Source organism: Vanrija albida (assembly GCF_041260175.1).
Source record: "Vanrija albida strain AlHP1 chromosome Unknown contig_7, whole genome shotgun sequence".
NCBI classification, from domain to species: Eukaryota; Fungi; Basidiomycota; class Tremellomycetes; order Trichosporonales; family Trichosporonaceae; genus Vanrija; species Vanrija albida.
The window spans coordinates 1550583-1563597 of NW_027191426.1; the positions used below are offsets into that span (position 1 = coordinate 1550583).

At 65.0% G+C, this 13015-nt stretch overlaps 8 protein-coding genes across 8 annotated transcripts; 4 read left to right on the top strand and 4 right to left on the bottom strand.

Moving 5' to 3' along the window:
• Nucleotides 1-50: 50 nt before the first annotated feature.
• Nucleotides 51-1148, bottom strand: Q8F55_009060 (uncharacterized protein; the record flags this gene model as incomplete). Its single annotated transcript, XM_069357436.1, has 3 exons — nucleotides 51-370; nucleotides 489-765; nucleotides 909-1148. 3 exons carry the CDS (start codon nucleotides 1146-1148, stop codon nucleotides 51-53), a joined length of 837 nt encoding a protein of 278 aa, XP_069205373.1.
• Nucleotides 1149-1628: 480 nt separating this feature from the next.
• Nucleotides 1629-1936, top strand: Q8F55_009061 (uncharacterized protein; the record flags this gene model as incomplete). The annotated part of the gene is made up of 3 exons (XM_069357437.1): nucleotides 1629-1714; nucleotides 1762-1843; nucleotides 1880-1936. 3 exons carry the CDS (start codon nucleotides 1629-1631, stop codon nucleotides 1934-1936), a joined length of 225 nt encoding a protein of 74 aa, XP_069205374.1.
• A 237-nt stretch (nucleotides 1937-2173) lies between these two features.
• On the bottom strand, nucleotides 2174-3920 carry Q8F55_009062 (uncharacterized protein; the record flags this gene model as incomplete). The annotated part of the gene is made up of 6 exons (XM_069357438.1): nucleotides 2174-2350; nucleotides 2409-2845; nucleotides 2922-3207; nucleotides 3261-3334; nucleotides 3373-3692; nucleotides 3730-3920. The coding sequence occupies 6 exons, from the start codon at nucleotides 3918-3920 to the stop codon at nucleotides 2174-2176; spliced, it is 1485 nt and encodes a 494-aa protein (XP_069205375.1).
• A 975-nt stretch (nucleotides 3921-4895) lies between these two features.
• On the top strand, nucleotides 4896-6134 carry Q8F55_009063 (uncharacterized protein; the record flags this gene model as incomplete). Its single annotated transcript, XM_069357439.1, has 1 exon — nucleotides 4896-6134. One exon carries the CDS (start codon nucleotides 4896-4898, stop codon nucleotides 6132-6134), a length of 1239 nt encoding a protein of 412 aa, XP_069205376.1.
• Nucleotides 6135-6745: 611 nt separating this feature from the next.
• Nucleotides 6746-7673, bottom strand: RPS3 (40S ribosomal protein uS3; the record flags this gene model as incomplete). Its single annotated transcript, XM_069357440.1, has 3 exons — nucleotides 6746-7148; nucleotides 7199-7474; nucleotides 7594-7673. 3 exons carry the CDS (start codon nucleotides 7671-7673, stop codon nucleotides 6746-6748), a joined length of 759 nt encoding a protein of 252 aa, XP_069205377.1.
• Nucleotides 7674-8126: 453 nt separating this feature from the next.
• Q8F55_009065 (uncharacterized protein) lies at nucleotides 8127-9183 on the top strand (the record flags this gene model as incomplete). The annotated part of the gene is made up of 5 exons (XM_069357441.1): nucleotides 8127-8202; nucleotides 8265-8290; nucleotides 8341-8481; nucleotides 8527-8823; nucleotides 8860-9183. The coding sequence occupies 5 exons, from the start codon at nucleotides 8127-8129 to the stop codon at nucleotides 9181-9183; spliced, it is 864 nt and encodes a 287-aa protein (XP_069205378.1).
• A 265-nt stretch (nucleotides 9184-9448) lies between these two features.
• Nucleotides 9449-10938, top strand: DOM34 (Translation factor pelota; the record flags this gene model as incomplete). The annotated part of the gene is made up of 7 exons (XM_069357442.1): nucleotides 9449-9487; nucleotides 9541-9714; nucleotides 9748-9886; nucleotides 9921-10144; nucleotides 10186-10293; nucleotides 10344-10534; nucleotides 10572-10938. The coding sequence occupies 7 exons, from the start codon at nucleotides 9449-9451 to the stop codon at nucleotides 10936-10938; spliced, it is 1242 nt and encodes a 413-aa protein (XP_069205379.1).
• Nucleotides 10939-11015: 77 nt separating this feature from the next.
• RPN3 (26S proteasome non-ATPase regulatory subunit) lies at nucleotides 11016-12827 on the bottom strand (the record flags this gene model as incomplete). Its single annotated transcript, XM_069357443.1, has 8 exons — nucleotides 11016-11138; nucleotides 11177-11556; nucleotides 11595-11709; nucleotides 11747-12044; nucleotides 12089-12225; nucleotides 12263-12486; nucleotides 12522-12674; nucleotides 12710-12827. 8 exons carry the CDS (start codon nucleotides 12825-12827, stop codon nucleotides 11016-11018), a joined length of 1548 nt encoding a protein of 515 aa, XP_069205380.1.
• Between the last annotated feature and the right edge of the window lie 188 nt (nucleotides 12828-13015).

A 13015-nucleotide genomic window follows, 5' to 3' on the forward strand; every position in this document is an offset into this window, starting at 1 on the left:
CCCACGCCCGTTTTCCCCCTGTAAACCACCCAATGCATGTACATGTCACTCTATGCCTTGCCGAGCCCGGCCCAAGATCCCACGCGCCCGAGCCATGATGAGGATTCTGCTGGTGGCGGCGTGGGTTGTGCTGTGGGGTCGAGTGGTGCGGGGGTGTCGTCAACCACGTTCACTGCGCCCTCGGCCGGCTTGGCCGCCTCTGCTGTTGCCGCTGCTGCTGCTGCTGCCGCCTCCGCCGCCGCCTTCTGCCGCTCGTCCTCGTCGCGCAGCGCGGCGACCTTGTCCTGCGCGATCTGCAGCGCCGAGGTGACGCCGCCGAGGGTGAAGCCCATGATGAGGGCGCGGAAGAGGAGCGGGTTGGGGAGTTTGTCTGGGGTGGGTGTGGGTGTGAGCATACCGTCCTTCTCTCTCTCTCTCTCAAAGCGCGGACAACTTCTCCACGCGCTCGCTCGCACGCTGCGCGTGCTCGCTCGTCTGCTGCTACTCACAAACCAGCCCCGCAACCCCCGCAAGCGTGACCCCCGCGATCGCCCCGTCCTCCCAGTGCACCGGGCCACGGCGCCAGCCCTCGCGTCTCGGATTGGGCGGGGTCCGCTCCTCCTCGCGCGTGATGGCCGGGTCGAGGACGTGCTCGCGCACGTAGCCGACGCCCTCGTCGACCGCGACGAAGAGCGCGGCGGCCGTGCCAAGCCCGAGCGCGTACTTGCTCCCGCCGCGCAGGCCGGCGAAGAAGACGCGGTAGTTGCGCGTCTTGGTGTAGAAGTACTGGGGGGTCAGCGCTCCTGGTCGATGGCGAGCGGCGGGGAGGGAGCAGGGGGAGCGGGGGGGTAGATGAGCTGTGGGCAGCGTCGCCGCTCGCCGCCGCCCGCCCCCACCGCTCGCTCGCGCGCTGCGCGCGCTCGACTCACCCATCCCTGCACCGTCGTAGGCTGGCGGTGTGCATTCTCCGCCAGAAACCGCAGCCGCGCCCGCCCGCCCTCGCGCCGCATGCCGATCGCGAAGCCGACGAGCGCAGCGGCCGCCGGCACGATGAGCAGGTTGGACGGGACGCGGAGGTCGATGCGGCTTGAGCTGGCGCCGCTGCTGCTGCTGCCGCTAGGGCTGGCGCCGCTCCCGCCGCTGGCGCTCGCTGTGTCGACCGACGCCATCGACTTTTGTTGTTGTGTGTTGTGGGTGATGGGCAAAGTCGGAGCGCAGGCGGAGCTGGAAATTCAAGGAGGAGGGTGGAGGTGGCCCGGCCAGCCAGGTGCGCCGAGTTGGTCAGTGCGATCCGTGCTGCGGCGCGCGGCTCCTCTCCGTCATGCACTACATATGCCTCTTGCCCTCGGTCCTCGGTCCCCGGCCCCGCTCGGCGCCAGCACGCCGTCGCCGATGACAACTCGGCGCGTCGATTGGCCCTCGGCGCCATGTAGCGCGCACGCTGGGCGGGGGCAAAAAGTCAAACACACAAATCGTCCGGCATCCTCGGCAGACGACGAACGCGGCGTGCCTCGCCTCGTCGCCGCCGCTACGCAGGCGACAACATCGACATCTCGTCTGTCTCATCACATCGTCATCCCCCTCCGCAGCGTCTAGCACTCGAGCCCACACTCCCCCACACCCCACCCCCACCCCCACCCCCACCCACAATGTTCGGCAAGCTCACCCGCCTCGCGATCGACCTCGTCGCCATCTCGACCCTCCTCGCCGGCATCGCCCGCTCGACAGGATACCAGTGAGTCGGCGCGCGCTGCACCCCTCACGCCGCACTCACACACGCAGCTTCAACACGCGCCGCTTCAAGGACGCCACCATCCGTAACCTCCTCGACAGCTACCTCGCCATCGGCGACAACGTCTTTGCCGTAGGTTGTTTGCCCAAGTCGCCGCTCACCTGCCAGTTTGCCAGCGGATTCGCCGTCTCAAGTTCCTTCTTCTACCGCAAGATCGACCAATAGGTGGTTGGTGGCTCGTGGTGGCGACGGCAGCATGGTCCTCTCGTGATCACCGCCGCCGCGCCTCCAACCCCCCACCCCCATCTTGCTCAAGCTCCTCACTCTTCTGGGACCTCTGTGACCTCTCTGACTTCTGCCACCTGTCAGACCTACCCCCCTCCCCGGCATACCATTGTCTCATATACGTGGAAATGTATCCAGTGTATCCGTTGCATCACAGGCATTACCATCTCGTGCTAATCAACTACTCTCCCAGCTCTCCGTGTCGTCCCCGTTCTCAGTCTCAGACTCTCGCTCAGTCACAGACCCCGCCGCAGTCCCAGTTCCCGACTCGGTCACGGTCGCCTCGGTCCCCGTCTCCTCGTACGACTCGGAGGCAGGCAGCGACGCCGGGTCGCTTTCAGCAAAGACCTCGGACTGCTCCAGTGTCAGCACCGCGCCTGGATCATCGACCGCGCCTGGATCATCGACTTACCACGACGCGCTCTCCGGGGCCCGACCAGCGCCGATTCTCAATCTCCTCCCACGCCTCGTCTCGCGCACTGCGCGGGCTTGGGCCAGTGGGCACGGGAATGTCGGCAAAGTTGGTCCGCCTGGCCGGGGTGGGCGCCTTTGGAGTCTCGCTCCGTGATGGCGACCGTGCCTTGGCGGGGTCCTTGGCCCCGTCCTTGGCTGCCCGAGACGGCTGGCGATACAGGATGGAGATGATGATGAAGCCGATAACCGCCGACGTGATGGCCAGGCCGAGCGACAGCGGTGGCAGGATGATGAGCGGCGGGATGGGGTTGGAGGTGAGGAGCCACCGGATCCCAGTGGGATGTGGGACGAAGCGCACGACGACCCAGCCGGTGGTGCGGACCTCGCGGTAGTATCGGGACGCCTGGTCGCTCTCTGGCGACGTATCTTCGCGGCCTGCGGGTGTGAGCGGGCGCATGAGAGTAGCGGTCATGTACGCGGCCACGCTCACGCGCGGCCTCACACTGCTCACCAATGCTGACGAAGGCCGAGCCGATGCTCAGGTCACCCCGGCCCGGGTTGATGGTCACCGCATCAACCAGCTCCTTGGTGAGCAGCACAACCTCCTTGCCGTTGGCCGGCGACGAGCTGCGTCGCCTCCGCTCCTTGATCTTTGCATTTGGGGTATCCGCATAGCCGAGGATTCGCGACGGGCACAGGCCGCGGAAAGGCCACGGGATGATGCACGGGGGCAGGAGGTAGGTAGGGAACGAGGGGAGCGTCAGCAGCGTCGTCTCAAGTGGTGGAGGCGGGAGTGACTGTGCAGACGCCGGGTCAGTGCGGTTTCGGTGCAACGTCTTGCTTTGCTTACCGGCTGTGCAGCATGGATAATGGTTGTTTCTGGTGAACGTGACGAGCGGAGCTCGAGAGTGACCATAAAGTTGCCTGGGTGATTAGTGTTACGGCGCGTGACGCGTGCGTACCAGTCTCCTCTGCGCCGCGCGATGGGCGCACTAGCTCGAGCTCGACCTGCACGTCGTATGGCAGGTCCTCCTGGAACCGGTCGTGCGGGAGCTGGAGTAAGGCGTGCGGTGTGCGGTGGGTACGCGAGCCGTACACGAGCCAGCCTTCGACGTCGACGTTGCCTCCTGTGCCCCATGACCACCAGAACGCGCCGACGGCGAGGAAGGAGAAGCCGGCCGACGCGACAATGACAATGATGAGGAGCAGGGCTTTGATCACCACGGTGATGGTCAGGGGCGACGTGAGGAGGTTGCGCAGGAGCCGGAGGGGGTAGGTGATGCTGGTGGGTGAGCGTGTACCAAGAAACGAGGACCCACGGTGTGAAGAGAATGTCTAGCAGGTGGTGGAGGAACTCTACAAAGTCCGAGTTGGCCGGCTTGGTTCGTGAAGGGTAGCGGGGGTCGCGGGCGAGGCTGCGGCGTGATGCCTGGCCGGCGGCTGCGCCGGCGCCTCCGCCCGTGTTGTAGGACGCGACGCGGCGGCTGGCTGTGCGCGCCGCCATCGGCATTGTGGTGGTGTGGGTGTGGGGAGTGGGGTGTAAAGTGAGATGTTGTGCGATTGTTATCGATCGCGACAAAACGAGTGGATCGCGGCATGGCAGCGGTGGGCGGCGGCGGGCGGCGTGACGTCGTGACGCCGAGCGGGGCGTGACACGCGACTAAGTGCGGGGAGTATATAATTCGACGCGTGCAGCCATGGCGGCCACGCGCGCGCCACGCGAACGAGGCACTTGGCAGTGGCAACAGCGACGCCGACAGCGATGCCAATCATGGCATCGGCGACGCGGCCGAACAGCCACGGCCGCGACGACGAGTGTGCAAGATCAAGACAGGAATAAGGAATGCCGGGCGCCTCCCCCTGGCTCTCACAAGCAGTGCTGGACGAGATCAATCGACAGCGACAGACGTCATCCCGTGGCCAGACCGCTCCCAGGCGTCGTGGCGGGCCGAGATAACGACGCCAGCGGGCTCCTTGTTCGCTGGGTGGGTGGCGCGGGGACCTGCTGTCGGGCCCGGTGGAGTGATCGGTCGGCTCTTCGGCGTATGATGCACACGCCGTGCTCGGCCGTCGGTGACGGTGGTGCACGGTGGCGCCCGCCGCCCGTCACCCGCCGGCAGTGACGTCGAACGCCGAGGGGCGCTGGGGCCCGCGCTCCGCTGCGGTGTTGTGCGGTGCTGGATGGGCAACGGCGCCCGGGGCCATGGCGTGTCCAGTGGCAAGCACCCAAGGGCGAGACGCGTTCGGTAGGTACGACGCTGGACCATACCCACCCAGCCTTACGAGCGCGAGCCGCAGCAGCAAATGGGATGCTCGAGTAAACGGGCAGGGCCAGCCAAATGGGAAATGCAGATATGCGTCGAGATGCAGGCGCTTGCGCGTGCTATGTATATACAGCAGGGTGGCCAGACGCGAGTGGGCAACACGACCAACCGACACTCACTGACACTCTCACACCCTACCCACCCATCCCCCCAACCCCGCCATGTCCCAAGCGACCACCACCCGGCGGCGGGGCATGTCCAACGCCTTTCTGGACCCGTCGACGCTCGTGTGGACCGCGTCGGACGGCGAGAGCCTGGTCTCCTACCGGCGGGGCTGGCAGTGCGCCGTCGCGCTCGGCGACCCGCTGTGCCCCGAGGCGCGGCGGCAGGCCGTCGCGACCGAGTTCCGCACGTTCTGCAAGCGCAACGACTGGGACACGGTGTACGCGCTCACGTCGACACCGTTCGCCGACATGGCCGCCGGCGCGGGCCACGGCGTCATGTCCTTTGGCGAGGAGCTCGTCCTCGACACGGCCGACTACACGCGCGCCGGCGGCAAGGGCAAGGAGCTCCGCAACAAGCTGCGCCGTGCGGCCAAGGACGGTGTCGCGGTGCACGTGTACGCCGGGCGCGACCCGGCCCTCGAGGCCCGCCTCAGCGCGCTCGTCGGCGCCTGGCTCAAGGAGAGGAAAGACAAGCACACGGCCTACCCCGACATCGACCTGTTCTCCGCGCGCCCGCTCAGGCGGTGGCTGTACGCTACCCACGGGGACACGCTCGTCGGCGTCGTCGCCATGCTCCAGCTCGCCCCGCAGCAGGGCTACCTCCTCGAGCACGTGCTGGCGCTGCCCTCGGCCCCGCCAGGCACCACCGAGCTGCTCATCGCGCGCAGCCTCGACCACCTGGCGAGCGCTGGCATCGCGCGCGCGACCTTCGGCCCGGCGCCAGCGCACGACGTGGCCAAGAACCTGCCGGCCATGACGACGTCCACGCGCGCGCTGTACGCCCGCGTCGCGCGCTACTTCAAGCTTGGGCGGCGCGGCGCCCCCGCCGTCCCCGCCGTCCTCGGCCGGCCGGCGGTGCACTCGAACGCCGTGTGGCTGTGCTTCGACCCCCCCGTGTTCGCGTACCGCCAGGTGCTGGCCGTGATGAAGGCGTTCCACATGCGCATGGGCGGCGACGAGGGCGAGTACAGCCCGCCGCCGAGCATCTCGGGCAAGCGCCGCGGGCGGAGGACGCGCTCGACGCCGTTCGGGGCGGTCTGCACCCCCATCGCGTCGGGCACCGTCGAGCGCACCTGGCTCATGTTCGCCGCGTGGTTCAGCTCCTTCTTCGGGCTCGTCAGCCTGTCCCGCTTCGACCCGCCGCCGCGCCAGGCGCCGCAGGGTCGAAAGGCGAGGCCGTGCGTTGTCGAGCCGCCACCATTAACGACTATCACGATCACTCCAGTGTCGCGGTAGAGGATACTGCCCTGTTGCCGTACTATATAGAGCCGTATAATCAATACATTATTCTCCTCATAATGTCATCCCTGGTTTAATGTGCGTTGCACGTGTGAAGCGTGAGGTGCAAGTCTGGTTGTGACGCGGTCATGACAGCGCGCGGCTGGCTGTCGACGGGGCCTGGGCCGGCTGTAAGGGTGGGTGGGTTGGATGTCGATTGTGAGTAGGGTAGCAGGATCCGGACTCTGCAGATTGGGATTTCGGCTGCCTTGTCTGCGTACGAGTTGGATCTCACGCCGTCACGAGTCGAACGTAACGCGGCTCAGAGTCAGGTCCGGAGCGTCGCTTGACTCTCGTGATGGGATAGCGACGCGCATTGCTGCGCTCAAAGCCAATGGCGCCACAACGGATCCGCACTCATACCCTCAATGCCACAACTCGACACCTTGCGACTCACACCGGACCCGACCAAGTCAGTCAACGTCAGAATACGCCGTCAGAAAACGCCACACGCCCCATTGCCAGTGCAGCACACGACCGCACACGGTCGCGCACGCCGACCAACACCCGTACCGTGCAATGATGGGATCCATCCCGGTAAAAAGTACAAGCTATCCGATGCTGCTTGCTTAGAAGGCAGCGGCCTCGGCGGGCTGCTCGGCGGCGGGGGCAGCAGGGGCAGGGACGGCCTGGACAGGGGGCTCCTTGTGCTCCGAGCGGATCTCGATGGGAGCCTCGGGCTTGGGCTCGACGAGGGTGACGGCGTCGGGGAGAGGGTGCGAGGGGCCCTGGAGACCAGCGGCGTCGTGGGGGCGCATGATCTTGACCTTGATGCCGAGCACACCCTGGCGGAGGAGGACGTGGCGGACGGCGTAGTCAACAAAGTCGATCGAGGGCTGACCCGAGTGGATCATGAAGCCGTCGGTGAACTTCATCGACTTGGCACGGGCAGCACGGAGCTTGCCCGAGACAACGACCTCGCAACCCTTGGCGCCAGACTCCATAACGTAACGGAGGACACCGTAGCAGGCGCTGTAAAGTCAGCACATAGTCGACAAGTTTGGGCCAGCAGCAGCACTCACCGGCGCATGGCAAGACCACCGAGGAGCTTGTAGCGGAGCGACTCGGCCTGGGCGACGGCCGAAAGACCGCGGTACTGGACCTTCTCGGCGTAGAGCTCGAGCGAGTTCTCGGGGAACTTGAAACGCTTCTCAACGAGAGCCTTGAGCTCACGGATGCGGCGACCCTGGTGGCCGAGGACCTCCTGGGTGTGGGTGGCACGGATGATGATCTCGGTGCGGGCGTGGGTGACACGGACCTCGCAGCCCGAGTAGCCCTCCTCGGCGAGCTCGCGAGTGCTGTGGGGTGTTAGCGCGCTCGTTCTCCAGCTTTGCTCGAGGACGTTTCCCGACTCTTGTGTCGCGTCGTTTTTTCGACGAGTCGGGTCCCGTCCTCGAGGTCGTCGTCCAGCACGCACAAGAACTCGCCGAGCTCGGCCTGGAAGACACCGTCGGCGACAAACTTCCTCTTCTTGGAGATCTGGGTGGTCGAAGCCATTTTTGTTGCTGGATGAGAAGAGGTTTCGGTGGGTGTAAAGATGTAGCAATGAGCAGCGGCAGCGAGCGAGCGAGCGAGCAGGCAGGCAGCCAGGAGCAGGCGACCAGGCAGTGGTGGTGGACAGCACCCACCGTAGCGAGCCCACCCAGGCGACCTGCCAACTCTGCACCCAAAACTCGGGTCCGCCAAAATGTCGCCGGAGTTAGTGAATTTCCATCCACGTGTTCGTGGCGGTGGAATAGGCGTGTTTTCGTTAGGCGTGTCAGATACCCATTTCTGTTACCCGAATTCAGGCACGGTTCAAAGCCTACGCGTGCTGCTTGCTGCCCGCCAAGATGTTGCGAGCCGCATGCTGCTGCGTGCACTGCAACCTCATCGGCCGGCTTCCACCTCGCTCCCTCCTCGTCATCGTCACTACTTGCTCCAACAGCAACCAACAACCACTCGACGACGATGCGGCTCAGTCTGCGCCGTTTCCAGCCAGATGCCGTCGTGGCCACGTTCCTCGGCCTCCTCGACATCAAGCTTGGTACGTGTGGAGCGCGCGACGCGCGTGTGTACGGGTTTGGCTGGAGCTGACACGGCGTCCAGGCTGCGAGATCATCCTTCTCTTCGGCGTTAGTTGCCATGCGCTGACTGTCTCGTCGCTCCCAACTGACCCTCCCAGCTGATCAACAAGGTCGCGGGTGTGTACGGTCTCATCATGCTGTTCCTCCCAGGAGTGGGAACCTTCTCGCAGTTCCTGTTCTATGCCTACTCGGTGGCCACGCTCATCGTGTTTGCATGGGCACTGCGCGCCGTCAAGTCGGTGAGTGGCTAGAGTGAATTCTGGGTCCACCCGCTTACGCTGCAGGAAACGGCCTACCGCGTGCTCCTGGCAGCACACATCTACCTCGCGGACCACGTTATCCAGACGCTGTTCCACTACATCTTCTACTACCGATACTGGTACCAGGTCGCGCACGACGGCAAGCGCGAGCTCAACTCGCAGGCGCAGCAGGACATTTTCAACCTTGCGCTCAGCCGTAACGAGACAGAACCCATCCCGGCCGCAGGACAGTCGGCCGCGGACGCGCAGATTGCCAACCAGATCTGGGCCGAGGAGAAGGGGTACGCTGTCGGCGTGACGCTGTTCGGCTTCCTCCTCAAGGTAGGTTATCATGCTTTTTGCTCAACCTAACCCCAGGTCTACTTCATCATCGTGCTCTACTCGTACGCGGCGCACCTGCGCACGTCGAGCTACCACTCGCTGCCGCTCACGTCGCGCGTCAACCAGGCGCGGGAAGCGCGTTCTGGCCAGTCGCAGGTCGCGTCGCAGGCCGACGAGGACCTCGACCTGGATCTGCGTGAGATTGACGGGCCTACCGAGGCGTCTGCGGGCCCGTCCTCGGCGCCGGCGTCCTCGTCCTCAGCCCCGCGTGCTGGCAACGGCGGGCCGGGGACACCAGCGGCCGGCAAGGGCAAGAACACAAGAAACAAGGACGACGACGATGACTTTAGCTGGGACTAGATAATACCACTCCATACTGCATGTAGCGCATGACCATGATCGCATTGGCCGGGCGTGGAGGCGAGCGCTATTTTGCCACTGAAACGGCGGCGTCGTGATGGGCTGGCTAGCTGGGTGGCTGCTGTGTTTTGGCTCCGATCCCGACGTCATGAAACGGCGCAAAAGTCTTGCGCGCGGCGTCGCTCTCGTCCAACTCTCGTCTTCATACGTTTGCATGCCGCTGCGTAGATTATAACCCTAGGACCTAGACGAACAGCACAGCGACATGAAGCTCGTCAGCAAGCACATTGAAAAAGACGGCTCGGTAGGTTCCCCCCTCCCCCCACCCACCCCCGCGCCTCCCACTCACACACCCAGGGCTTGGTCGTCCTCCTCCCAGAGGACGAGGAGGACATGTGGCACGTGTACAACCTCATCTCGGAGGGCGACGAGGTGCAGGCCAAGACGGACCGCAAGGTGCACACGCAGAGCAGCACGGGCACGACGACGTCGTTCCGCGTGACTCTGAATCTCACCATCATCGTCCGCAAGGTGGGTCGGGTGGCGAGGGCTCCCTAACCCCAGACCATGTTCTCGGCCGCCGCGTCGACCGAGACGAACGGGGACAAGAGCGAGGCGCGCGCCGTCATGAGCATCACGGGGCAGGTGACCGAGGCGAACGACTATGTGCGGGTCGGCGCGTTCCACACGCTCGAGCTCGAGAGTGGGTGCACACCACCGGCCAAGCTGACGACCAGAGGGCCGCAAGTTCCGCCTGACAAAGGCGCAGGGCTGGGACTCGGTCGCGCTCGACCGCATCGCCGAGAGCACGCGCGAGGGCCGCGGCGCCGAGATCGGCGCCGTCGTCTGCGGCGAGGGCACCGCCGCCATCTGCCTCCTGTCCGAGCACATGACGCTCGTGCGCCAGCGGATAGACTGCGCCGTGCCGCGCAAGCGGAGCGGGACGTCGGCGTATGACAAGGTGGGCAGCTGGTGGGGGTGACGACAAGCTAACTCCCCCAGGCAATGGCAAACTTCCTCCAGACGACGTACCAGGCCATCCTGCGCCTGATACCCTTCGAGTCGCTCAAGGCGGTCGTGATTGCGTCTCCGGGCTTCACGAAGGACACGGTGCGTCCGCTTTCATATCTGCGCTGCTCCGCAAGCTGACGCCACGCCAGCTCTACGACTACATCTTCCAACAAGCCACAGAGACCAACAACAAGGCGCTGCTCGCGTCCCGGCCAAAATGGGTCAAGGTCCACTCCAACACGCCGCACGTGCACTCGCTCGTCGAGGCGCTGCGCGACCCCGGCGTCGCAAAGATGCTCCAGGGCGCAAAGTTTGCGCGCGAGGGCCTCGCGCTCGACAAGTGGGTGGCAAGCCCAGACGCCCGCCGCTGACAGCAGGTTCCACAAGATGCTCGCGAATGACGAGCTGCGCGCGTGGTACGGCCCAGAGCACGTCGCGCTCGCCGTCGACCGCGGCGCAGTCGGCACGCTCCTCATCTCGGACGACTTGTTCCGCGCCGCCGACCCCGCAAAGCGCAACAAGTATGTCCAGATGGTCGACGACGTGCGCGCCCGCGGCGGCGAGGCAATCATCTTCTCGTCCATGCACGAGAGCGGCGTCCAGCTCAACCTCCTCACTGGCATCGCGGCGGTGCTCACGTACCCGCTCGACATTGAGGTCGTCGAGATGGAGGAGCGCGAGGAGAAGGAGCGGCTGGAGCGCGAGGCGGCCGCGGCGGCTGGCACACCCATCGACAGCGACTAGACTCCGACTTGCCAACTTAGCCTCATCCGCAGCCATCATCCTTGACATAATGCATACTACTACTGTTACCACTGCTTCTAGATCTCGTCCAGGTCGTCCTTGGTGTCCTGGATGAGCTGCGCAATCTCGCGGTCACGTTCCCTCGCGTCGGCCGCCGTCTCGAGGTCCTTGCGGTGGACGTTGGCGGCGAAGCGCATGCCCTGGATGTCAGCTGGATGCAGCACGGCGGACAGCTCACCTGCAGCGCCTCGTTGTGCATCGACAGCGCGTACTTGAGACGCTGGGCCACCTGCTGCTGCGGCTCGTCCGTCTCGTACACCTCCTTCTTGGCCTTGGACTGCATGAAGCCGCCCTTGTGGTCGATTGTCGCATCAATCACGCGGTCCTTGATCGCCTTGGCCACAATGTACTCGGTGTCCTCCTCCGAGTCCAGGCCGAGCTTGAGGCAGACGTCGCGGAGCGAGATGCGCGAGTACGCCAGTGTGATGGTGCGCAGCGCTGTGCGGATGACAAAGTGGCGCAGACGCAGGATGAGGAAGTGGGTCGAGTCGGCGAGGAAGGCCTGCTCATGCGTGGTGAACGCGCGCTGGAACGCGGCGACATCTCCGACGCGCACAGCTGGAGGGTTAGCGATAGTGGTACTCGTGGCAACCCACCCTGGACAATCTGGAAGTATGGCACAAGCGCCTGCTGCAGGACTGGCCGGCGGAACATGCCGCGGTCGGGGATGCGGCCGGTGAGCATCTCGGTGACAATGTAGAACTTGTGGACCTGGGGTCAGCTCTGCGACAACAGCGCTCGATCTCACAATCTGCACAAATCCAGGCGCAACGTCGTCCTTGGGTGCTCGCCTGATGGCAGTCAGAAGGAGGTCGGCGGCGCCGGCGTAGTTGAGCTGGACGGCGCGGAGACGGGCAACGTAGAAGAGCCAGCGGGCGGTCTGGGCCGACGATGACGACGTGGGCATCTCAATCTTGGACAGGAGCTTGTCGGCCTGGTCGTAGAGATTTGACTGGAGGTACGAGCGGAGGAGGAGGTTGACGACGGTGATCTCGAGGACCTCGTCCTTGCGCAGCTTGGCCGTCTGGCGCACGGCGAGGAGGGTTCTGGGGAGTCAGCTGGTGCACGGAACAGCGACAGCTATACTCACGGGCGGAGCTCGGCGAGGCGGTCCTGCAGCTCGTAGCTGCGGGCAAGGTAGAAGTAGACCTTTGCGGCGATCTGGTCCATTGTCCTGCGGTTGGCCGCCTGGATGATCTCGGTAGTCTCGAGGGCAAACTCGCCGGCCTAGGGGTAAGCTTGCTTCACACACATCCAAGCTCACCTCGACCACCTTGCCCGCGTCGAGCGCGCCGAGGATGATCAGCAGGCGGAGGTAGACGATGGCCTCTGGGAGGAGGTCGTTGGTCGCCGAGTCGAGGGGGGGCGTGAACTTCTTGACGACGGCAGCCTCGGGGGCGGGTGTGGCCGCGCCGTCAACGTCCATCGACTCGCCGTCCTTGATGGCCGCGAAGAGGGGCGAGGCGATGAGCGCCTGGCCCGTCTTGGCTGCTTGTCAGCTGGCGCTACCAAGCAGGACCTACATCCACGGGGGAAGGCGCGGTCGATGGCGGCCTTGAGCGCCGGGCGGGTGAGCTTCTTGCGCAGGCCCGTCAGCGTGCGCAGCACGCGCGCCGTGAAGCGCGGCTCGATGGTCGCCACCGCGCGGCCGATGAGCTGGATCGAGTTGAGGATTTCTGGCGTCAGCGACAGCAGCAGGCAGGTCACGCACCCTCCTCGACGGTGAGGACGGGGGCCGGCTCGACCTTGGCCTCGGCGTCGGCCTTGGGGTCGGCCTTTGCGTCCTTTGCGTCGGCCTTGACGACGTCCTTTGCTGGTGCGGAGGTCATTCTGGCGGTGTAGAGTGCAGAATGAGATAGATGAGCAACGACGGTGATGATGGAGCAGCGAGTCGTCAATCGTCACTCGTCAGCGACGCGCAAGCCGTCACAAGTGACGTGGTCACGTGGCTTTTCTATTTCTCATGGAATCAATTAGAATTACAGCGACGCATTGAAATTACGACGACACGAGGGAT